Source organism: Salmo salar, unplaced genomic scaffold, assembly GCF_965601325.2.
Source record: "Salmo salar unplaced genomic scaffold, fSalSal1 ptg000635l, whole genome shotgun sequence".
Classification (NCBI taxonomy): domain Eukaryota; kingdom Metazoa; phylum Chordata; class Actinopteri; order Salmoniformes; family Salmonidae; genus Salmo; species Salmo salar.
In genome coordinates, this window is record NW_027675447.1 from 428,671 (window position 1) to 452,907 (window position 24,237).

Sequence of the window (24,237 nt, forward strand, 5' to 3'; positions counted from 1 at the left end):
TCCATCTCACTGCTTCAGCTGGTATGATCACGTCTCTGTCCCCCGTCTGTCTGTCTCTCCATCTCACTGCTTCAGCTGGTATGATCACGTCTCTGTCCCCCCGTCTGTCTGTCTCTCCATCTCACTGCTTCAGCTGGTATGATCACGTCTCTGTCCCCCCGTCTGTCTGTCTCTCCATCTCACTGCTTCAGCTGGTATGATCACGTCTCTGTCCCCCCGTCTGTCTGTCTCTCCATCTCACTGCTTCAGCTGGTATGATCACGTCTCTGTCCCCCCGTCTGTCTGTCTCTCCATCTCACTGCTTCAGCTGGTATGATCACGTCTCTGTCCCCCCGTCTGTCTGTCTCTCCATCTCACTGCTTCAGCTGGTATGATCACGTCTCTGTCCCCCCGTCTGTCTGTCTCTCCATCTCACTGCTTCAGCTGGTATGATCACGTCTCTGTCCCCCGTCTGTCTGTCTCTCCATCTCACTGCTTCAGCTGGTATGATCACGTCTCTGTCCCCCCGTCTGTCTGTCTCTCCATCTCACTGCTTCAGCTGGTATGATCACGTCTCTGTCCCCCGTCTGTCTGTCTCTCCATCTCACTGCTTCAGCTGGTATGATCACGTCTCTGTCCCCCGTCTGTCTGTCTCTCCATCTCACTGCTTCAGCTGGTATGATCACGTCTCTGTCCCCCCGTCTGTCTGTCTCTCCATCTCACTGCTTCAGCTGGTATGATCACGTCTCTGTCCCCCGTCTGTCTGTCTCTCCATCTCACTGCTTCAGCTGGTATGATCACGTCTCTGTCCCCCCGTCTGTCTGTCTCTCCATCTCACTGCTTCTGTTTGACCTTGGTTGGTTTTCAGTAGAAAACACAAAGCTGAACAACAGTTGCAAAACAGAATGTACCATTTAAAAAAATATAATTTCACCTTTATTTAACCAGGTAGGCTAGTTGAGAACAAGTCCTTTATTTAACCAGGTAGGCTAGTTGAGAACAAGTCCTTTATTTAACCAGGTAGGCTAGTTGAGAACAAGTCCTTTATTTAACCAGGTAGGCTAGTTGAGAACAAGTCCTTTATTTAACCAGGTAGGCCAGTTGAGAACAAGTCCTTTATTTAACCAGGTAGGCTAGTTGAGAACAAGTCCTTTATTTAACCAGGTAGGCTAGTTGAGAACAAGTCCTTTATTTAACCAGGTAGGCCAGTTGAGAACCAGTCCTTTATTTAACCAGGTAGGCTAGTTGAGAACCAGTCCTTTATTTAACCAGGTAGGCTAGTTGAGAACAAGTCCTTTATTTAACCAGGTAGGCTAGTTGAGAACAAGTCCTTTATTTAACCAGGTAGGCTAGTAGAGAACAAGTCCTTTATTTAACCAGGTAGGCTAGTTGAGAACAAGTCCTTTATTTAACCAGGTAGTCTAGTTGTGTGATGTGAGCAAATGAGGTGAGATAAGGGAGGTCAGTCCCAAACAATCAGTATTTGATAAGTTGATATAGCGTTTTGGTTTCTAAATGTTTTTGTCCTAAATAGTCCTACTGAACACAGCCCTGTTTTAGCCTGTCTGACCAGAGGTCATGGGTTATGTCTGTCTGGGTTTAGGTGGGCGAGAGCAACCGTCCCAGCTTCAGACCTGGGCTGGAGGGAGGCAGCTCCGACGAAGACTCTGGTCGTAACCCTTCTCTAACTGGGTTAGAACACAGATACTCTGCAGAGGGCCAAGTCATCAACACTGTAACAGGTAACAAACACCGAACAAAAAATAGGAAGTGTTGGTCTCGTGTTTCATGAGCTGAAATAAAAGATCCCAGAAATGTTAAATTTTGCACATAAAAGCATATTTTTCTCCAGTTTTGTGCACAAATTTGTTAACATCCCTGTTAGTGAGTATTTCTCCTTTGCCAAGATAATCCATCCACCTGACAGGTGTGGCATATCAACAAGCTGATTAAACATCATGATCGTTACACAGGTGCACCTTGTGCTGGGGACAATACAAGGTCACTCTAAAATGTGAATTTTTCTCACACAACACAATGCCACAGATGTCTCAAATTTTGAGGAAGTTTGCAATTGGCATGCTGTCTGCAGAAATCTCCACGAGCTGTTGCCGGATAATTGAATGTTCATTTCTCTATCATATGCCGCCTCCAACGTCATTTTAGAGAATTTGGCGGTATGTCCAACTTGCCTCATAACCGCAGACCACGTGTATGGTGTTGTGTGGGTGAGCGGGTTTGCTGATGTCAACATTGTGAACAGAGCTTCCCATGGTGGGGTTATGGTACGGGCCCCATGGTGGGGTTATGGTACGGGCCCCATGGTGGGGTTATGGTACGGGCCCCATGGTGGGGTTATGGTACGGGCCCCATGGTGGGGTTATGGTACGGGCCCCATGGTGGGGTTATGGTACGGGCCCCATGGTGGGGTTATGGTACGGGCCCCATGGTGGGGTTATGGTACGGGCCCCATGGTGGGGTTATGGTACGGGCCCCATGGTGGGGTTATGGTACGGGCCCCATGGTGGGGTTATGGTACGGGCCCCATGGTGGGGTTATGGTACGGGCCCCATGGTGGGGTTATGGTACGGGCCCCATGGTGGGGTTATGGTACGGGCCCCATGGTGGGGTTATGGTACGGGCCCCATGGTGGGGTTATGGTACGGGCCCCATGGTGGGGTTATGGTACGGGCCCCATGGTGGGGTTATGCTACGGGCCCCATGGTGGAGGTGGGGTTATGGTACGGGCCCCATGGTGGGGTTATGGTATGGACCAGGCGTAAGCTACGGACAACGAACACTATGGCGTTTTATCGATGGCAATTTGAATGCACAGAAATACAGTGATGAGATCCTGAGGCCCCGTTGTCGTGCCGTTCATCCACCACCATCACCCCACATTTCAGCATGATAATCCACGGCCCCATGTCACAAGGATCTGAACACAATTCCTGGAAGCTGAAAATGTCCCAGTTCTTCCATGGCCTGCATAGTCACCAGACATGTCACCCATTGAGCATGTTTGGAATGCTCTGGATCGACGTGTACGACAGCGTGTTCCAGTTCCCGCCAAAATATCCACCAACTTTGCTCAGCCAGTGAAGGAGGAGTGGGACAACATTCCACAGGCCACGACCAACAGCCTGACCAATCAGCAGCCGGACCAATCAGCAGCCGGACCAACTCTATGTGAAGGAGATGTGTCTCGCTGCATGAGGTGGTCACACCAGATACTGACTGGTTTTCTGATCCACGCCCCCTACCTTTTATTTATTTTAAGGTTTTCTGACCAACATATTCATATCCTAGTGAAATCCCTAGATTAGGGCCTAAAGGAATTTATTTAAATTGACTGATTTCCTGATATGAACTCGCTAACCTCTGAGTGGATGTTGGTAACCGGTGGTAACCGGGGGTAACCGGTCATCTGTTCTTCACCAGGAGGAGGAGGCGACGGGAGCAGTGGGAGTGAGGAGGGAGGGAACGGTGGAGTGTCCGCTCTACCCTTCTCCACCTCCTCCTCCTCGGCCCAGACTACCTACGATGTTCTGCGGGGGCTTGGGATCCTGGGGGGCAGCGTGCCGGGAGAGAATACCCAAGACCCTCGCTCTCTACTGGGGCTGAGCCGGGGCAGCCTGATGGGGGACCGTGTGGGGCCGGTGGGGACTGGAGAGACCAACTCTGGGCCCCAGAGGACGTCCCCTGTCAATTGGAGTATGACCTTAGACAGACAGGAAGCGCTGGTGAGTTTTCTGTCGGACATTTTTCCGTTACAACACCGTTTGTGTGGACTGAGACTTTGTACGTGGCAGGAGTTGTACCTAGAGGCCAGGAGTTCCTCCGGGTCAGGTCACGCTGTCAGGGGAAAAACTCCTGGCCGCCCACTACCTTATGTTCTGTGCTATTTACCGGACGTAATACGGTCACCTGCAGTGATACTGTTCACATACAACACAGACGCTTGTATAATCTCCCTGTGTGTGTGTGTGTGTGTGTGTGTGTGTGTGTGTGTGTGTGTGTGTGTGTGTGTGTGTGTGTGTGTGTGCGCAGGATGCCATGGACAGTACAGAGTCTGGGTTGGCAGAGGAGGGTCCAGATGTCTTGGATTCTATATACCTGAGGACTGGTGCTGGACACTGGAGACCCCAGGACATGACCTCTCACCTCCAGACCACACAGAACAGCTTCCACCTCTCTCAGGTACACTTACACAACCAATCATTTAGGATGACATGCTGCCCTTGGAGTTAAACAGTTTTGAAGAATCCCAACATCTCCTAGTTTTAAATGAAGGTAAAAACAATTCTACGGTGTTAGTAAGTTGCTGCCCTTCTATACCAGGTGCTTCTTTCGCATAGTGATGATGAGGAGGAGGAGGAGGGGAGGGGGAGGCCTGCTGCCCTGGGGCCAAGAGGAGGTCCATGTGGGGACTCCTCTGCACCTCCTGGTCCTCCTGGCCTGTCAGACACGAGTCGGGGTGAGAAGGATCTTCTCTCCACCTCTCTGGAGGCTAAGTACCTCTCTCAGAGCTTCCACCCGGAGGAGGACTCTCACTCTGACAGCGACTGGAACCACTGTCCTGATAACCTGGACTTCCAACCGGGTAAGTCCCAAACGGCTCCCTATGTAGTGTCCTGGTACAAACGGCTCCCTATGTAGTGTCCTGGTACAAACAGCTCCCTATGTAGTGGCGGGTAGCCTGGTGGTTGGAGGCGGGTAGCCTGGTGGTTGGAGGCGGGTAGCCTGGTGGTTGGAGGCGGGTAGCCTGGTGGTTGGAGGCGGGTAGCCTGGTGGTTGGAGGCGGGTAGCCTGGTGGTTGGAGGCGGGTAGCCTGGTGGTTGGAGGCGGGTAGCCTGGTGGTTGGAGGCGGGTAGCCTGGTGGTTGGGGGCGGGTAGCCTGGTGGTTGGAGGCGGGTAGCCTGGTGGTTGGAGGCGGGTAGCCTGGTGGTTGGAGGCGGGTAGCCTGGTGGTTGGAGGCGGGTAGCCTGGTGGTTGGAGGCGGGTAGCCTGGTGGTTGGAGGCGGGTAGCCTGGTGGTTGGAGGCGGGTAGCCTGGTGGTTGGAGGCGGGTAGCCTGGTGGTTGGGGGCGGGGGCGGGTAGCCTGGTGGTTGGGGGCGGGTAGCCTGGTGGTTGGGGGCGGGTGGGTAGCCTGGTGGTTGGTTGGGGGCGGGCGGGTAAGCCTGGTGGTTGGTTGGGGGCGGGCGGGTAAGCCTGGTGGTTGGTTGGGGGCGGGCGGGTAAGCCTGGTGGTTGGTTGGGGGCGGGCGGGCGGGTAGCCTGGTGGTTGGTTGGGGGCGGGCGGGCGGGTAGCCTGGTGGTTGGTTGGGGGCGGGCGGGCGGGTAGCCTGGTGGTTGGAGCGTTGGGCCTGTAACCGAAAGGTTGCTGGATCGAATCCTGATCTGACCAGGTAAAAATCTGTCGTTCTGCCACTGAACAAGGCAGTTAACCCACTGTTCCCCGGTAGGACGTCGTTGTAAATAAGAATTTGTTCTTAGCTAACACGGTTCATGTTTAATATCTAATCAACTAGATCCAGGATCCTTACAGGGTTCATGTTTAATATCTAATCAACTGGATCCAGGATCCTTACAGGGTTCATGTTTAATATCTGATGTAACAACTAGATCCAGGATCCTTACAGGGTTCATGTTTAATATCTAATCAACTGGATCCAGGATCCTTACAGGGTTCATGTTTAATATCTAATCAACTGGATCCAGGATCCTTACACAGTTCATGTTTAATATCTAATCAACTAGATCCAGGATCCTTACAGGGTTCATGTTTTAATATCTAATCAACTAGATCCAGGATCCTTACAGGGTTCATGTTTAATATCTGATATAACAACTAGATCCAGGATCCTAACAGGGTTCATGTTTAATATCTAATCAACTAGATCCAGGATCCTTACAGGGTTCATGTTTAATATCTGATATAACAACTAGATCCAGGATCCTTACACGGTTCATGTTTAATATCTAATCAACTAGATCCAGGATCCTTACAGGGTTCATGTTTTAATATCTGATATAACAACTAGATCCAGGATCCTAACAGGGTTCATGTTTAATATCTGAATCAACTAGATCCAGGATCCTTACAGGGTTCATGTTTAATATCTGATATAACAACTAGATCCAGGATCCTAACAGGGTTCATGTTTAATATCTAATCAACTAGATCCAGGATCCTTACAGGGTTCATGTTTTAATATCTAATCAACTAGATCCAGGATCCTAACAGGGTTCATGTTTAATATCTGATATAACAACTAGATCCAGGATCCTTACAGGGTTCATGTATAATATCTGATATAACAACTGGATCCAGGATCCTTACAGGGTTCATGTTTAATATCTGATATAACAACTAGATCCAGGATCCTTACACGGTTCATGTTTAATATCTGATATAACAACTAGATCCAGGATCCTTACACGGTTCATGTTTAATATCTAATCAACTAGATCCAGGATCCTTACAGGGTTCATGTTTAATATCTGATATAACAACTAGATCCAGGATCCTTACAGGGTTCATGTTTAATATCTGATATAACAACTAGATCCAGGATCCTAACAGGGTTCATGTTTAATATCTGATATAACAACTAGATCCAGGATCCTAACAGGGTTCATGTTTAATATCTGATATAACAACTAGATCCAGGATCCTTACAGGGTTCATGTTTAATATCTAATCAACTAGATCCAGGATCCTTACAGGGTTCATGTTTTAATATCTAATCAACTAGATCCAGGATCCTAACAGGCTTCATGTTTTAATATCTAATCAACTAGATCCAGGATCCTTACAGGGTTCATGTTTATCTGATATAACAACTAGATCCAGGATCCTTACAGGGTTCATGTTTAATATCTGATATAACAACTAGATCCAGGATCCTAACAGGGTTCATGTTTAATATCTAATCAACTAGATCCAGGATCCTTACAGGGTTCATGTTTATCTAATCAACTAGATCCAGGATCCTTACAGGGTTCATGTATAATATCTGATATAACAACTAGATCCAGGATCCTTACAGGGTTCATGTTTAATATCTGATCTAATCAACTAGATCCAGGATCCTTACAGGGTTCATGTTTAATATCTGATATAACAACTAGATCCAGGATCCTTACAGGGTTCATGTTTAATATCTGATATAACAACTAGATCCAGGATCCTAACAGGGTTCATGTTTAATATCTAATCAACTAGATCCAGGATCCTTACAGGGTTCATGTTTATCTAATCAACTAGATCCAGGATCCTTACAGGGTTCATGTTTATCTAATCAACTAGATCCAGGATCCTTACAGGGTTCATGTATAATATCTGATATAACAACTAGATCCAGGATCCTAACAGGGTTCATGTTTAATATCTAATCAACTAGATCCAGGATCCTAACAGGGTTCATGTTTAATATCTAATCAACTAGATCCAGGATCCTTACAGGGTTCATGTTTAATATCTGATATAACAACTAGATCCAGGATCCTAACAGGGTTCATGTTTAATATCTGATATAACAACTAGATCCAGGATCCTAACAGGGTTCATGTTTTAATATCTAATCAACTAGATCCAGGATCCTAACAGGGTTCATGTTTAATATCTAATCAACTAGATCCAGGATCCTAACAGGGTTCGTATTTAATATCTGATATAACAACTAGATCCAGGATCCTAACAGGGTTCATGTTTAATATCTAATCAACTAGATCCAGGATCCTAACAGGGTTCATGTTTAATATCTAATCAACTAGATCCAGGATCCTTACACGGTTCATGTATAATATCTAATCAACTAGATCCAGGATCCTTACAGGGTTCATGTTTAATATCTGATATAACAACTAGATCCAGGATCCTAACAGGGTTCATGTTTAATATCTAATCAACTAGATCCAGGATCCTTACAGGGTTCATGTTTATCTAATCAACTAGATCCAGGATCCTTACAGGGTTCATATTTATCTAATCAACTAGATCCAGGATCCTTACAGGGTTCATGTATAATATCTGATATAACAACTAGATCCAGGATCCTTACAGGGTTCATGTTTAATATCTAATCAACTAGATCCAGGATCCTTACAGGGTTCATGTTTAATATCTGATATAACAAATAGATCCAGGATCCTTACAGGGTTCATGTTTATCTAATCAACTAGATCCAGGATCCTTACAGGGTTCATGTTTATCTAATCAACTAGATCCAGGATCCTTACAGGGTTCATGTTTATCTAATCAACTAGATCCAGGATCCTAACAGGGTTCATGTTTAATATCTGATATAACAACTAGATCCAGGATCCTAACAGGGTTCATGTTTAATATCTGATATAACAACTAGATCCAGGATCCTAACAGGGTTCATGTTTATCTAATCAACTAGATCCAGGATCCTAACAGGGTTCATGTTTAATATCTGATATAACAACTAGATCCAGGATCCTTACAGGGTTCATGTTTTAATATCTAATCAACTAGATCCAGGATCCTTACAGGGTTCATGTTTAATATCTGATATAACAACTAGATCCAGGATCCTAACAGGGTTCATGTTTAATATCTAATCAACTAGATCCAGGATCCTAACAGGGTTCATGTTTATCTAATCAACTAGATCCAGGATCCTAACAGGGTTCATGTTTATCTAATCAACTAGATCCAGGATCCTTACAGGGTTCATGTTTAATATCTAATCAACTAGATCCAGGATCCTTACAGGGTTCATGTTTAATATCTGATATAACAACTAGATCCAGGATCCTAACAGGGTTCATGTTTAATATCTAATCAACTAGATCCAGGATCCTAACAGGGTTCATGTTTAATATCTAATCAACTAGATCCAGGATCCTAACAGGGTTCATGTTTAATATCTAATCAACTAGATCCAGGATCCTAACAGGGTTCATGTTTAATATCTGATATAACAACTAGATCCAGGATCCTAACAGGGTTCATGTTTAATATCTGATATAACAACTAGATCCAGGATCCTAACAGGGTTCATGTTTAATATCTAATCAACTAGATCCAGGATCCTAACAGGGTTCATGTTTAATATCTAATCAACTAGATCCAGGATCCTAACAGGGTTCATGTTTAATATCTAATCAACTAGATCCAGGATCCTAACAGGGTTCATGTTTAATATCTAATCAACTAGATCCAGGATCCTTACAGGGTTCATGTTTAATATCTAATCAACTGGATCCAGGATCCTTACAGGGTTCATGTTTAATATCTAATCAACTAGATCCAGGATCCTAACAGGGTTCATGTTTAATATCTAATCAACTAGATCCAGGATCCTTACACGGTTCATGTTTAATATCTAATCAACTAGATCCAGGATCCTAACAGGGTTCGTATTTTAATATCTAATTTAACTGATTAAAGCTTAATATATGATGTAACAACTTACACTGCTATAAATTCATGGACAGAAAATGAATGTTTTTTTGTGACTTGATTTTGGACCAATCCGTCAAGTTGTCCAGCTGTAGTAAATCCTCACCGGTACCCTGGTGTATAGAACAAGGTCTCCATCAGGTGTGTGTGTGTGTGTGTGTGTGTGTGTGTGTGTGTGTGTGTGTGTGTGTGTGTGTGTGTGTGTGTGTGTGTGTGTGTGTGTGTGTCCCAGCCTCTCCCAGTGTGGTCTACCAGAACGAGGAGGGGAAGTGGGTGACTGATCTGGCTTACTACTCGTCCTTTGAGAAGGAGGTGGATGGGAAGCAGCTTCCGGAGGCAGCAGACCAGTTCCAGGCTGAGGACTTCGTTCCAGGCAGTAAGTACAGGGGTTATTGTCAAACTGTTATTTTTAAGCTGTACTTGGAAATAGGGATTTGTGTTTTGTTCCTTTTGGTTGTGATAACTAGGTGTTCCCCACTGTAGCGTCGGTACGAAAGATCCACTATAAAACAGTTTGTCTGGATCCTGAATGCTGATTGAACGAACAGCGGTCCAAACCGTGCTCTATTGGCCGTCACACACCTATCTATGCCTGTCAACAGTTACATCTGAAAATGATCGCTGTGCCTCGTCAGAATGGTGCTGTGCCGAATGATCGCTGTGCCTCGTCAGAATGTCGCTGTGCCTCGTCAGAATGTCGCTGTGCCTCATCAGAATGGCGCTGTCCCAAATGATCGCTGTGCCTCGTCAGAATGGCGCTGTCCCTAATGATCGCTGTGCCTCGTCAGAATGTCGCTGTCCCTAATGATCGCTGTGCCTCGTCAGAATGGCGCTGTGCCGAATGATCGCTGTGCCTCGTCAGAATGTCACTGTGCCTCGTCAGAATGTCGCTGTGCCAAATGATCGCTGTGCCTCGTCAGAATGTCGCTGTCCCGAATGATCGATGTGCCTCGTCAGATTGGTGCTGTCCCTAATGATCGCTGTGCCTCGTCAGAATGTTACTGTGCCTCGTCAATGTCGCTGTGCCTCGTCAGAATGGTGCTGTCCCAAATGATCGCTGTGCCTCGTCAGAATGTCGCTGTCCCTAATGATCGCTGTGCCTCGTCAGAATGTCGCTGTCCCGAATGATCGCTGTGCCTCGTCAGAATGGCGCTGTCCCTAATGATCGCTGTGCCTCGTCAGAATGGTGCTGTGCCGAATGATCGCTGTGCCTCGTCAGAATGTCGCTGTGCCTCGTCAGAATGTCGCTGTGCCTCATCAGAATGGCGCTGTCCCAAATGATCGCTGTGCCTCGTCAGAATGGCGCTGTCCCTAATGATCGCTGTGCCTCGTCAGAATGTCGCTGTCCCTAATGATCGCTGTGCCTCGTCAGAATGGCGCTGTGCCGAATGATCGCTGTGCCTCGTCAGAATGTCACTGTGCCTCGTCAGAATGTCGCTGTGCCAAATGATCGCTGTGCCTCGTCAGAATGTCGCTGTCCCGAATGATCGCTGTGCCTCGTCAGAATGGCGCTGTCCCTAATGATCGCTGTGCCTCGTCAGAATGGCGCTGTCCCGAATGATCGCTGTGCCTCGTCAGAATGGCGCTGTGCCTCGTCAGAATGTCGCTGTGCCTCGTCAGAATGGCGCTGTCCCAAATGATCGCTGTGCCTCGTCAGAATGGCGCTGTCCCTAATGATCGCTGTGCCTCATCAGAATGGCGCTGTCCCTAATGATCGCTGTGCCTCGTCAGAATGTCACTGTGCCTCGTCAGAATGTCGCTGTGCCAAATAATCGCTGTGCCTCGTCAGAATGTCGCTGTCCCGAATGATCGATGTGCCTCGTCAGATTGGTGCTGTCCCTAATGATCGCTGTGCCTCGTCAGAATGTTACTGTGCCTCGTCAGAATGTCGCTGTGCCAAATGATCGCTGTGCCTCGTCAGAATGTCGCTGTCCCGAATGATCGCTGTGCCTCGTCAGAATGGCGCTGTCCCGAATGATCGCTGTGCCTCGTCAGAATGGCGCTGTCCCTAATGATCGCTGTGCCTCGTCAGAATGTCGCTGTGCCTCGTCAGAATGGCGCTGTCCCTAATGATCGCTGTGCCTCGTCAGAATGTCGCTGTGCCTCGTCAGAATGGCGCTGTCCCTAATGATCGCTGGGCCTCGTCAGAATGGCGCTGTCCCGAATGATCGCTGTGCCTCGTCAGAATGTCGCTGTGCCTCGTCAGAATGGCGCTGTGCCTCGTCAGAATGGCGCTGTGCCTCGTCAGAATGTCCAGGTAACGCCATAGACAGATCAGCAGTGTTGCTGGAGTCGTCCTGTTTTTATTGTGTTCCAGGTAACGCCATAGAGAAGATCATAGAGGACCAGAAGGTGTTTGAGAAGGAGAACCGGTTCATGCAGGAGGAGGTGATGACGTCGGACTCCACCAGTCCAGGTCTCCTATCCGACACGTCCTGGAGACTCCCGGCCAGCAGCCACATCCTGATGAGGGCCAGCCAGGTGTCCCAGGACCTGGACAGAGGGAACCAGAGTTATCTCCGTCTGTCTCTGGGGACCTTCTTCCAGCAGCGCTCTGAGGCCCTGGGCTGTCTAGGGGACGACAGGGAGGACGATACAGTCAAACGGGTATGGGGGCTCGTTCCATGTCTTGTCGACGTCGCTCTGCAGCACGTCGTTCTACTCTTTTCACTATTCACGTAGTCTCGTAGGGTCGGGTGTGCTTTTAGTTCAGGAATAGGAGCCTTCATCTCGGTCCGGGAAACCTGCCCGCGGTGTCGAAGGGACAGTAGGGACGCCGTGTTTCAGACTACCGCTGAGGGTTTAAGCCTGTGGTTTTTATTTTCCCTTCCCATCAGCCATCTGACTTGACCAGTTCGTTGTTGTGTCTTTCCTCTCCAGCCGTCGTTTGGTTACGTCATCACCTCTCCAGAGAAGAGGGAACCATTTCCTCTGATTCAACCATCAGACTTCCTGTCTCAGGACAGCTCGGTCCGCAGCGACACCGACCACGACCGCACCATGAACACAGGTAGGTACCGTCTGGACGTCCGCGACACTTATTCCTGGTTCTCACTGTGAGCCCAGCCAGTAAGACACTTATTCCTGGTTCCCACTGTGAGCCCAGCCAGTAAGACACTTATTCCTGGTTCCCACTGTGAGCCCAGCCAGTAAGACACTTATTCCTGGTTCCCACTGTGAGGCCAGCCAGTAAAACACTTATTCCTGGTTCCCACTGTGAGGCCGGACAGCCCAGCCAGCAAGACACTTATTCCTGATTCCCACTGTGAGCCCAGCCAGTAAGACACTTATTCCTGGTTCCCACTGTGAGGCCGGCCAGTAAAACACTTATTCCTGATTCCCACTGTGAGCCCAGCCAGTAAGACACTTATTCCTGATTCCCACTGTGAGGCCAGTCAGTAAGACACTTATTCCTGATTCCCACTGTGAGCCCAGCCAGTAAGACACTTATTCCTGAATCCCACTGTGAGGCCGGCCAGTAAGACACTTATTCCTGAATCCCACTGTGAGGCCGGCCAGTAAGACACTTATTCCTGAATCCCACTGTGAGGCCGGCCAGTACATCTTGACTTGGTTTGGCATCATTTTTCATACTTGATCACAGTCATCATATTTATTCCTCATTTTAAACCCAAATCAGTCATCAGAGTATCACACGTGGTGGTTGATACTTCCAATGTGTTGTTTTTGTAGAGGACTTGGACAAGACTGTGGAGGCAGCTCCAGACAGGGTGTCACCGACAGGAGATGAAGAGCCAGAGCCTTGTGAATCAGTCTCCCCCCTCCCTGAGGCCCTGCTCTCCCCCAGCCAGACCCTTCCCTCAGCCTCCCCTCTCCCTGAGGCCCTGCTCTCCCCCAGCCAGACCCTTCCCTCAGTCTCCCCCCTCCCTGAGGCCCTGCTCTCCCCCAGCCAGACCCTTCCCTCAGCCTCCCCTCTCCCTGAGGCCCTGCTCTCCCCCAGCCAGACCCTTCCCTCAGCCTCCCCCGGCAGCCTGGACCCCAGCCCCAGCAGCGGCACAGACCAGTCTAACCTCGTGTTGTCTATCAGCACCATTGCCTCGGCCATCGCAGATGCCTCCATCTCCTCGGAGCCCTCCCAGCTGGCGGCCATGATCATGGAGCTTTCAAAGAGGAGTCGGATCCAGAGGCAACGCCAGAAAGGTCTGCCGCGTCCAGCCCCAGGTATCCCATATTCATACTACAGCTGAAATTCTACTCTTTAATAACCTCTACGGGACTCCTTCCCGTTCTCATCCCGTTACCGGGATTGCTTGACAAGATAGCATGGCGCGAAATTCAAAAACGGCAAAAAATCGAATCATTTCAATTTCTCAAACAATCAACTATTTTACACCGTTTTAAAGATAAGACTCTCGTTAATCTAACCACGTTGTCCGATTTCAAAAAAGGCTTTACAGCGAAAGAAAAACATTAGATTATGTTAGGATACCACCACAGCAAAAGAACAACACAGCTATTTTCTTAGCATTTTCATAGCAACGGTAGCCGTCCAAAAGCACAAAACCAGCTAAAATTATGCACTAACCAAAAACAGCATTTTACATTGGCGCTTGATGTTCGGAAAATGTATTTTCCACCCCAAAATTCCGGTGAATTTACAAAAATATACCTCATAAACGTTGACAAAATACATAATTATTTTAAGAATTATAGAATTATATAGAATTATATAGAATTATATAGAATTATAGATGGGCTACTCCTTTATGCAACCGCATTGACAGATTTCAAAATAACTTTACGTGGAAAGCACACTTTGCAATAATCTGAGTACTGCGCTCATAAAAAACAGCAGGCAATTATAGATACCCGTCATTTTGGAGTCATCTAAATGCATAAATAGCATAAGAAATATTCACTTACCTTTTAATAATCTTCATCAGAAGGCACTTCCAGGAATCCCAGGTCCACAACAAATGTTGATTTTGTTCGATAAAGTTCATAATTTATGTCCAAATAACTCCATGTTTGCGCGTTCAGTTAGCTACTCAAAATGTAGGATGCGCGAGGAAATTGTGACGACAAAAAAGTCCCCCCCCCCAAAAAATCTATTTACGTTCGTTCAAACATGTCAAACGTTGTATAGCATCAATCTTTAGGGACATTTTAACGTGAAACTTCAGTAATATTCCAACCGGACCATTCCAGTGTCTTGAAAAACGTTTTGGAACAGAGCTTCCTCTCGCGTGAACGCGCGCCAATGAACTAACATCCTTCCCTGGGTTACCAACTTCCCTTCTCGCTCCGTCTCTGTTCATCATAGACGTCTCAAACAACTTTCTAAAGACTGTTGACATCTAGTGGAAGCCTTAGGACGTGCAAAATGAACCCTTACTCACTGTGTGTTCGATTGGCAATGACTTGGAAAAAAACTACAGGTACCAGATTTTTCATTTCCTGCTTGTATTTTTCTCAGGTTTTTGCCTGCCATATGAGTTCTGTTTTACTCACAGACACCATTCAAACAGTTTGAAACTTTAAAGTGTTTTCTATCCAAATCTACTAATAATATGCATATTCTAGTTTCTGGGCAAGAGTAGTAACCGGTTTAAATTGGGTATGTTTTTCATCCGGCCGTGAAAATACTGCCCCCTAGCCCAGACTGGTTAATTCTGTTGTGTTTGTTGGAAGGTGATGTCAGCACCACTTCACCAGGTCATGAAAAATCTGAAGGAGATTTTGATTCTGATTCCCAGCCTCTGTCCTGGAAGAACAAACTCCCAGCCCTAACCGGGTTGAACTGGACCAGCCCAGTCCTAACCGGGTTCAACTGGACCAACGGGGGGACCTGCTGGAGGCTCTACAGAGGAGCCAGTGTGCCGGGGACCTGCTGGAGGCTCTACAGAGGAGCCAGTGTGCCGGGGACCTGCTGGAGGCTCTACAGAGGAGCCAGTGTGCCGGGGACCTGCTGGAGGCTCTACAGAGGAGCCAGTGTGCCGGGGACCTGCTGGAGGCTCTACAGAGGAGCCAGTGTGCCGGGGACCTGCTGGAGGCTCTACAGAGGAGCCAGTGTGCCGGGGACCTGCTGGAGGCTCTACAGAGGAGCCAGTGTGCCGGGGACCTGCTGGAGGCTCTACAGAGGAGCCAGTGTGCCGGGGACCTGCTGGAGGCTCTACAGAGGAGCCAGTGTGCCGGGGACCTGCTGGAGGCTCTACAGAGGAGCCAGTGTGCCGGGGACCTGCTGGAGGCTCTACAGAGGAGCCAGTGTGCCGGGGACCTGCTGGAGGCTCTACAGAGGAGCCAGTGTGCCGGGGACCTGCTGGAGGCTCTACAGAGGAGCCAGTGTGCCGGGGACCTGCTGGAGGCTCTACAGAGGAGCCAGTGTGCCGGGGACCTGCTGGAGGCTCTACAGAGGAGCCAGTGTGCCGGGGACCTGCTGGAGGCTCTACAGAGGAGCCAGTGTGCCGGGGACCTGCTGGAGGCTCTACAGAGGAGCCAGTGTGCCGGGGATCTGAGTGCCTTCGACATTGAAAAGTACCTGAAACAGACGGAGGAGGTATCCACCAGCAGCGACAGCGACCAGTCAGGCACCTCCCACAGCCTCAACTCCTCCCACAGGAAGTCCCAGGCAGCGTCACTTGTTGTTACTGTGGAGAACGAGAGCTCGGGTTATCAACACCAGGCTACCGAATACCAGGCTATCGCCAAGGGAGATATCTCCTCATCCTCTGGCGTGGAGGCTAAGGCGGGTTTGACACAAGGTTACCCTGCTGCTACGACCCGTCCGGTCTCTGCTGGGCTACATCCAGGTTCTGACCAGAGTGGACCAGGACCAGCTAACAAGACGGATGTGAGGAGGAGTTCCATCCCTCGTCCCAGATTCAGCTCCATCCCTACAGCCTCTGGTAACCCAGGGAGAAGGTCTGTGGGCTCTGGTCAGTTCTCCTCAACCACCTCCACAGCCAAACCAGCTGCTGACAGGAAGTCTGCAGGGAATAATAACAGTGAGCCCCAACCAGCTGGTGTACTGAGCAGGAGCAGCACAGAGAGTGGTGGGGCTGAACTAGGAGTAGTCCGTCCAACACCCAACAACACCCCAGCCCAGAAGATAGAGGACCGCTCCGCAGCTCCTGCCCCAGGTCCTAAGACCTCCCCTGGTCTGAGGAAGGGTCAGTCAGGGCCGCTGTCCCTCAGAGACATCACATCGCCCTCCCAGAGAGCCAGGAGGACCACGGTGAAGACCGGGAGCAGTACAGCCCAGCAGGAGAAACCCGGTGGCCTGGAGGAGAGTGGTGGAGAAGCTCCTCTCGGCGCTGCGACCAGACATGTTGGTTTTACTTCCTCCTGTCACAGCCCCCAGCCTGCTGCTGCACACAGGGTGGACGGTCAGTCTCTGGTCCAATCAACATCATTATTCAGCTATTCTTCAACTCATTTAAGAGAGAAATAAACATGTTTGTTTAAGCTTAGTTTAGTTTCAAATCCCGTTTTTTTTCCCCTGGTCCTTCCGGCTGGATTGGGACATCTGGTTTTTCAATGTTGATTATAGTTTATTTGAGGTGATTTCCTGGTCTTGTGTTCTGCAGACAATGATAAAGAAGGATTTAGTTCATTGGTTAGATTGTATTAATGTGGTAGATAGTAATGATCTCTGGTCAGATTGTATTAATGTGGTGGATAGTAATGATCTCTGGTCAGATTGTATTAATGTGGTGGATAGTAATGTGATATCTGGTCAGATTGTATTAATGTGGTGGATAGTAATGATCTCTGGTCAGATTGTATTAATGTGGTGGATAGTAATGATCTCTGGTCAGATTGTATTAATGTGGTGGATAGTAATGATATCTGGTCAGATTGTATTAATGTGGTGGATAGTAATGATCTCTGGTCAGATTGTATTAATGTGGTGGATAGTAATGATATCTGGTCAGATTGTATTAATGTGGTGGATAGTAATGATCTCTGGTCAGATTGTATTAATGTGGTGGATAGTAATGATATCTGGTCAGATTGTATTAATGTGGTGGATAGTAATGATCTCTGGTCAGATTGTATTAATGTGGTGGATAGTAATGTATTAATATCCTGGTCAGGTTATGGATAGTAATGTGTTGTTCTCTGCAGGTGCATCTCCAGGTACTCCTCTGCATCATGCTGGAGGACCAGAGCAGAGCCAGTGTACCTTCAGACCCTCCACCTCTCCTCTCACCCACTCCTCCCCCTCACAGACCTCCTTCCCCAACCAAGAAGGGTAAATCAATCAATTATTCAATCAATCAAACCATCAATCAGTTATTAAATCAATCAGATGTCAGGTCGTGCCCTCTACTGTGTAACTCTACTTGCAGTTCTTCTTAAATCTTGTATTTCTCTCTGGTTGCCTGTACAGGCCTGTGTGTCCCCCCTCCTCCAGTGTCGGGGACAGGAGACCCCCCAGTGATCTCTCTCCTCCACAGTCCCAGTCCGAGTGGAGTTGTTCCAGTCCCAGTCTCAGCAGGCTGACGTACATCTCTCTGAATGACGGCACGGCTCTCGACAGCACCGGCATCCCAACTCCTGACAGACACAAGGTATAGTAGGCAGCCGATTGGGCCTTCGTATATATGGGCTTCTCTTTCGAATACTCCTTTTCCCGTGTCTCAGTGGGATTCCTGTCGGCTGTTTTACAAAACGACCAAGAGCTCAATCGCACGTCGTCTGACCGAGGGCCAGCCCTTTTGGTCGTTCTCGGCCTCTCTTCTTCTTTGCGGAAGTGATCAGGACGGTTCCTGAAGCTCTCTCTCCTCTCTGTGTGACTTGAATTCCTGTCTTCCTGCTTTAACAGTTCACAGGTCAACCGTGAGGTCAATGGAGTCGATTAGTGTTCGGTACTTAACCGAATGGGGGGGGAAAAAATGTTTTCTACTTCTGTCTCTGGTGGTAGCTTAACGTGACACGGCTAGCCATCGCGATTTGGTTAACCCCACGCCGTGAGGCGTAAGCTAACTTGGCTAACCATCGCCACTTGGTTAACCCCACGCCGTGAGGCTTAAGCTAACTTGGCTAGCCATCGCCACTTGGTTAACCCCACGCCGTGAGGCTTAAGCTAACTTGGCTAGCCATCGCCACTTGGTTAACCCCACGCCGTGAGGCTTAAGCTAACTTGGCTAGCCATCGCCACTTGGTTAACCCCACGCCGTGAGGCTTAAGCTAACTCTGCTAGCTCGCTGGAAAGCTTACTCTGCTGACACGTAGTTCCCATTGGCTAGCTTTCCATACCTGGAGAGGTAGAATTGCTAGCGTTTCTGTTGTCGAAAGACACGGGGAAAGCACACACTTTCTCTGGTTCGCTGATAATGAGAGATCTCACCACATTTCCCGGCTGGCAAGAAGGAAAGGAGTGGAGGCGTGGAGGCGTGGGAGGCGTGGAGGCGTGGGAGGCGTGGAGGCGTGGGAGGCGTGGGAGGGGTGGGAGGGGTGGAGGCGTGGGAGGGGTGGGAGGCGTGGGAGGCGTGGGAGGCGTGGGAGGCGTGGAGGCGTGGGAGGAGTGGAGGCATGGGAGGAGTAAAAAATGGGCAAAAAAAAAAGCATTCATTGAATATCCCTTTGAGCTTGGTGAAGTCATTAATTACACTTTGGATGGTATATCAATACACCCAGTTACTATAAAGATAGAGGCGTCCTTCCTAACTCAGTTGCCGGAGAAGAAGGAAACCTCTCAGGGATTTCACCATGAGGCCAATGTTGACTTTAAAACAGTTACAGAGTTTAATGGCTGTGATAGGAGATAACTGAGGATGGATCAACAACATTGTAGTTACTCAAGAATACAAACATAAATGACTGTGAAAAGGAAGCCTGTACAGAATAACAAATATTCCAAAACATGTATCCTGTTTGCAACGAGGCACTAAATTAATACTGCAAAAAAAATGTGGCAAAGCAATTAACACTTTGTATTCTGGACAAAAAGTTATGTTTGGTTCAAGTACAACACATTACTGAGTACCACTCTTTATATTTTCAAGCATCGTGGTGGCTGCATCATGTTATGGGTATGCTTGTCATAGTTAAGGACTGGGGAGTTCTTTAGGATAAAAAGAAATGGAATGGAGCTAAGCACAGGCAAAATCCTAGAGGAAACCCTGGTTCAGTCTGCTTTCCACCAGACACTGGGAGATGAATTCACCTTTCAGCAGGACAATAACCTAAAACACAAGGCCAAATCTACACTGGAGTTGCTTACCAAGAAGACAGTGAATGTTCCTGAGGTGCCAAGTTTACAGTTTTGACCCAATTCTGCTTAAAAATCTTATGACAAGACCTGAAAATGGTTGTCTAGCAATGATCAACAACCAATTTGACAGAACACGAAGAAGAAGAACGGGGCAAATGTTGCACAATCCAGGTGTTGGAACGCTCTTAGATTTACCCAGAAACACTCACAGCAGTAATCGCTCTTAGATTTACCCAGAAACACTCACAGCAGTAATCGCTCTTAGATTTACCCAGAAACACTCCCAGCAGTAATCGCTCTTAGATTTACCCAGAAACACTCACAGCAGTAATCGCTCTTAGATTTACCCAGAAACACTCACAGCAGTAATCGCTCTTAGATTTACCCAGAAACACTCACAGCAGTAATCGCTCTTAGATTTACCCAGAAACACTCACAGCAGTAATCGCTCTTAGATTTACCCAGAAACACTCACAGCAGTAATCGCTCTTAGATTTACCCAGAAACACTCACAGCAGTAATCGCTCTTAGATTTACCCAGAAACACTCACAGCAGTAATCGCTCTTAGATTTACCCAGAAACACTCACAGCAGTAATCACTGGCAATATATTTACTCAGGGGGTTGAATACTTATCTAGGAAACATATATATTACTGTTTCATTTTTCAGAAATGTTTTACAAATGCTCACATTTTTCTTCCACTTCGACATTTACAAAGTATTTTGTGTTTTAAAAATTCTCAAAGGGTGTGAATACTTTTCTGAAGGCGCTGTATTATCATAGAACCGAGGTAAAGTAACCTTGAGTTTTGGGTGTTTTGTCTTGATTGTTGATGCACAATGTTAAGCTGAATGATGGTTATCTTCCTGGAAAAACTCAGCTAGCTATGTTATGTGCTGGAGTTTTACTAAATGAAGGAATAACCCATGGACTGCGTGATATCTTCTCTCTCCCTTCCCCCAGAGTAATGGCACCATGTCTCTGAGCACCACTATCATCAGGGCCAGTCCCACCCCTGCAGTAGAAGGGGCTGATACCCAGAATCCTTCAGGTCAGGATCTACCTCCTAACCGCTCTACAGACGTCCTCTGTCCTCCTAGACAGTCCAAGAGCCCAGAGTCTCCTCGCCGCTCTAACGGTCCTCGTAGTGGCTCGGTAGACTTGCGGAGTGGTTCAGGTCTGGGCTGTACACGCAGCCAGAGTGAGTGCAACTATCACTGTGGGAATAATAGAGACTACAACCAGCAGAAACGCCACTCCGAACCCAACTCGCACCACCTCGCCAAGGTGGATTCTGGTTACTCCAGCAACCTGAACATCCAGCAGCCCAGCGGTATGGGGGGCCAGGGGAACCAGCAGTGGTCCGGGGTCTCAGCCCAGGGGAGTGAGGTCTATCCTGGGGCCAGGACGGGCTTCAGCCTGCCTTCCTCCGAGGACCTGTGCTACATGCCCATCTCCAGCTTCAAGCCCCAGGGCTCCATGGTGGACCTGCATCCAGGGGTCCCCAGCCTCCTGACGGGGCGCTCCCTCTTCAGCTCCCAGCTGGCACAGCAGAACCTGGGTTCAGATGGAGCTCTACACCCTGGTCTCTCTCTGCCTGCTCCCTACCACCACATGGCAGCAGCAGGGAACGGCCTGTACGGTCACGCTCTGTCCTCACGGTTAGGACCCAACGTTGATCCCTCAGTCAGACACCTCCACAGCTCTGGGGGTCTGGGTGTCTCTGGGCCTGGTGGACCAGGAGGTCCTGGGGGTCTGTACCACTGCTCTAACCCCCACCTCAAACCCTTGGACCCAGGACTGATGGAGGAGAACCCCTACAGCCAGCGCTGTGTAGCCTCGTGGTCTAACGGCAGCCTTCCCGAACTCGCAGGTTAGTCTTCCTGAACTCGCAGGTTGGTCTTCCCGAACTCGCAGGTTAGTCTTCCCGAACTCGCAGGTTAGTCTTCCCGAACTCGCAGGTTAGTCTTCCCGAACTCGCAGGTTAGTCTTCCCGAACTCGCAGGTTAGTCTTCCCGAACTCGCAGGTTAGTCTTCCCGAACTCGCAGGTTAGTCTTCCCGAACTCGCAGGTTAGTCTTCCCGAACTCGCAGGTTAGTCTTCCCGAACTCGCAGGTTAGTCTTCCCGAACTCGCAGGTTAGTCTTCCCGAACTCGCAGGTTAGTCTTCCCGAACTCGCAGGTTAGTCTTCCCGAACTCGCAGGTTAGTCTTCCCGAACTCGCAGGTTAGTCTTCCCGAACTCGCAGGTTAGTCTTCCCGAACTCGCAGGTTAGCCTTCCCGAACTCGCAGGTTAGCCTTCCCGAACTCGCAGGTTAGCCTTCCCGAACTCGCAGGTTAGCCTTCTCGCAGGTTAGCCTTCTCGCAGGTTAGCCTTCTCGCAGGTTAGCCTTCTCGCAGGTTAGCCTTCTCGCAGGTTAGCGCCTTCTCGCAGGTTAGCGCCTTCTCGCAGGTTAGCGCCTTCTCGCAGGTTAGCGCCTTCTCGCAGGTTAGCGCCTTCTCGCAGGTTAGCGCCTTCTCGCAGGTTAGCGCCTTCTCGCAGGTTAGCGCCTTCTCGCAGGTTAGCGCCTTCTCGCAGGTTAGCGCCTTCCCGCAGGTTAGCCTTCCCGCAGGTTAGCCTTCCCGCAGGTTAGCCTTCCCGCAGGTTAGCCTTCCCGCAGGTTAGCCTTCAATCAGTTCTGGAATGGTATCTTGAATCACTCCAGATAAGAGGGTGTGTTGCAGTTGGAAGAGTTTGAAACGGTGTATCTCAATCTTGAGTGACAAATACGTGTAATTTTGTCAGCTTTAAGATAACCCTGGACCCCTCTCCAATCCTCCAGCCCAGGTCGTGATCCCTGAGGAGCTGAGGTTCCCCCATGCCTGCTGTGTGGGCATCTCCTCTCAGACCTCACTGGGCATCTTCAACCCCTCCGAGCGCTGGCAGCAGGTCTCCATCACAGTCACCAGCCTGGCCATCGACGGAGAGAAGGTGAGTCATTTTGTTTCTAATGAATTTGTAAAGAGGACAATGATTTACAGAGAATTGTATGGTCTGAAATAGTGTCAACAAAAATGTAAAAATAAAAATGCTGAGAGAATATTTTAGCAAATTGAGAGCCAATAAATAGTCCCGGAAATGTAACCACTCTGAAGAACGAGGAACTGCTGTCGAACCATAATGTCCATTTCCTGTCCCGCCCAGTTTGATTCATTCCCGTACCAGTGGCTGATAGTGAAGAACAAGACTATCATTGGCCCTAAGAGCACGGAGGAGCAGAAGGTGCTGTTCATCCCACCTCAGGCCGGGGTTTACCAGGCTGTCCTCAGTGTCTCGTCCTGGCCTGCCTCCGCTGAGGCCCAGGCTGCCTCCCGCGCCGAGGTGTTCGCCAAGAGGGTGGTCCTCGTCGCCATGGCAGAGAACCCTGCTCTGGAGGTAAGGGGGGGGGTGCGGCTGATCAATTGTTGGCTTGTTAGATTTAATCCCAAGTGAGGAGTGGGTGTAACTAATGTCGATCGTTAGTATAGCTTTGAGTCCATGTCAGGACAGGAAGTACACCTACTACATGCTTCCTGTTTGGTTTGTTTCGCTGCTTATATTTCAGTGTTTTTAAACAATAGTTGTGTAGAACCTCAAGGTCTCTGTTCTAGTTGGTTGATATCAATGATGTTTCCCCTCTGGAATAGAGAACAGATTATATTCTGGGTGGGTTCTCCTCTGGAACAGATTATATTCTGGGTGGGTTCTCCTCTGGAACACATTATATTCTGGGTGGGTTCTCCACTGGAACACATTATATTCTGGGTGGGTTCTCCACTGGAACACATTATATTCTGGGTGGGTTCTCCACTGGAACACATTATATTCTGGGTGGGTTCTCCACTGGAACAGATAACACATTATATTCTGGGTGGGTTCTCCACTGGAACACATTATATTCTGGGTGGGTTCTCCACTGGAACAGATAACACATTATATTCTGGGTGGGTTCTCCACTGGAACAGATTATATTCTGGGTGGGTTCTCCTCTGGAACACATTATATTCTGGGTGGGTTCTCCACTGGAACACATTATATTCTGGGTGGGTTCTCCACTGGAACACATTATATTCTGGGTGGGTTCTCCACTGGAACACATTATATTCTGGGTGGGTTCTCCACTGGAACACATTATATTCTGGGTGGGTTCTCCACTGGAACAGATAACACATTATATTCTGGGTGGGTTCTCCACTGGAACACATTATATTCTGGGTGGGTTCTCCACTGGAACACATTATATTCTGGGTGGGTTCTCCACTGGAACAGATTATATTCTGGGTGGGTTCTCCTCTGGAACACATTATATTCTGGGTGGGTTCTCCACTGGAACACATTATATTCTGGGTGGGTTCTCCACTGGAACACATTATATTCTGGGTGGGTTCTCCACTGGAACACATTATATTCTGGGTGGGTTCTCCACTGGAACACATTATATTCTGGGTGGGTTCTCCACTGGAACACATTATATTCTGGGTGGGTTCTCCACTGGAACACATTATATTCTGGGTGGGTTCTCCACTGGAACACATTATATTCTGGGTGGGTTCTCCACTGGAACACATTATATTCTGGGTGGGTTCTCCACTGGAACACATTATATTCTGGGTGGGTTCTCC

The 24,237-nt window shown here is 48.5% G+C and overlaps 1 protein-coding gene across 11 annotated transcripts in view; it reads left to right on the top strand.

Moving 5' to 3' along the window:
- The window catches only part of LOC106590754 (centrosomal protein of 192 kDa), a 97,306-nt gene that overhangs the window by 20,066 nt on the left and 53,003 nt on the right, over positions 1-24,237 (top strand). For 10 of the 11 annotated variants that reach the window (XM_082972291.1, XM_082972300.1, XM_082972294.1 and 7 more), the window contains exons 10-23: positions 1,583-1,721; positions 3,421-3,722; positions 4,030-4,179; positions 4,321-4,582; positions 9,647-9,790; positions 11,732-12,021; positions 12,295-12,424; positions 13,108-13,596; positions 15,132-16,760; positions 17,503-17,629; positions 17,768-17,948; positions 20,561-21,470; positions 22,419-22,567; positions 22,781-23,011. In XM_082972291.1, coding sequence (XP_082828417.1) covers positions 1,583-1,721; positions 3,421-3,722; positions 4,030-4,179; positions 4,321-4,582; positions 9,647-9,790; positions 11,732-12,021; positions 12,295-12,424; positions 13,108-13,596; positions 15,132-16,760; positions 17,503-17,629; positions 17,768-17,948; positions 20,561-21,470; positions 22,419-22,567; positions 22,781-23,011 — 5,133 coding nt within the window. The remainder of the gene's footprint in view (positions 1-1,582; positions 1,722-3,420; positions 3,723-4,029; positions 4,180-4,320; positions 4,583-9,646; positions 9,791-11,731; positions 12,022-12,294; positions 12,425-13,107; positions 13,597-15,131; positions 16,761-17,502; positions 17,630-17,767; positions 17,949-20,560; positions 21,471-22,418; positions 22,568-22,780; positions 23,012-24,237) is intronic. The other variant, XM_082972301.1, reaches the window with a different exon arrangement.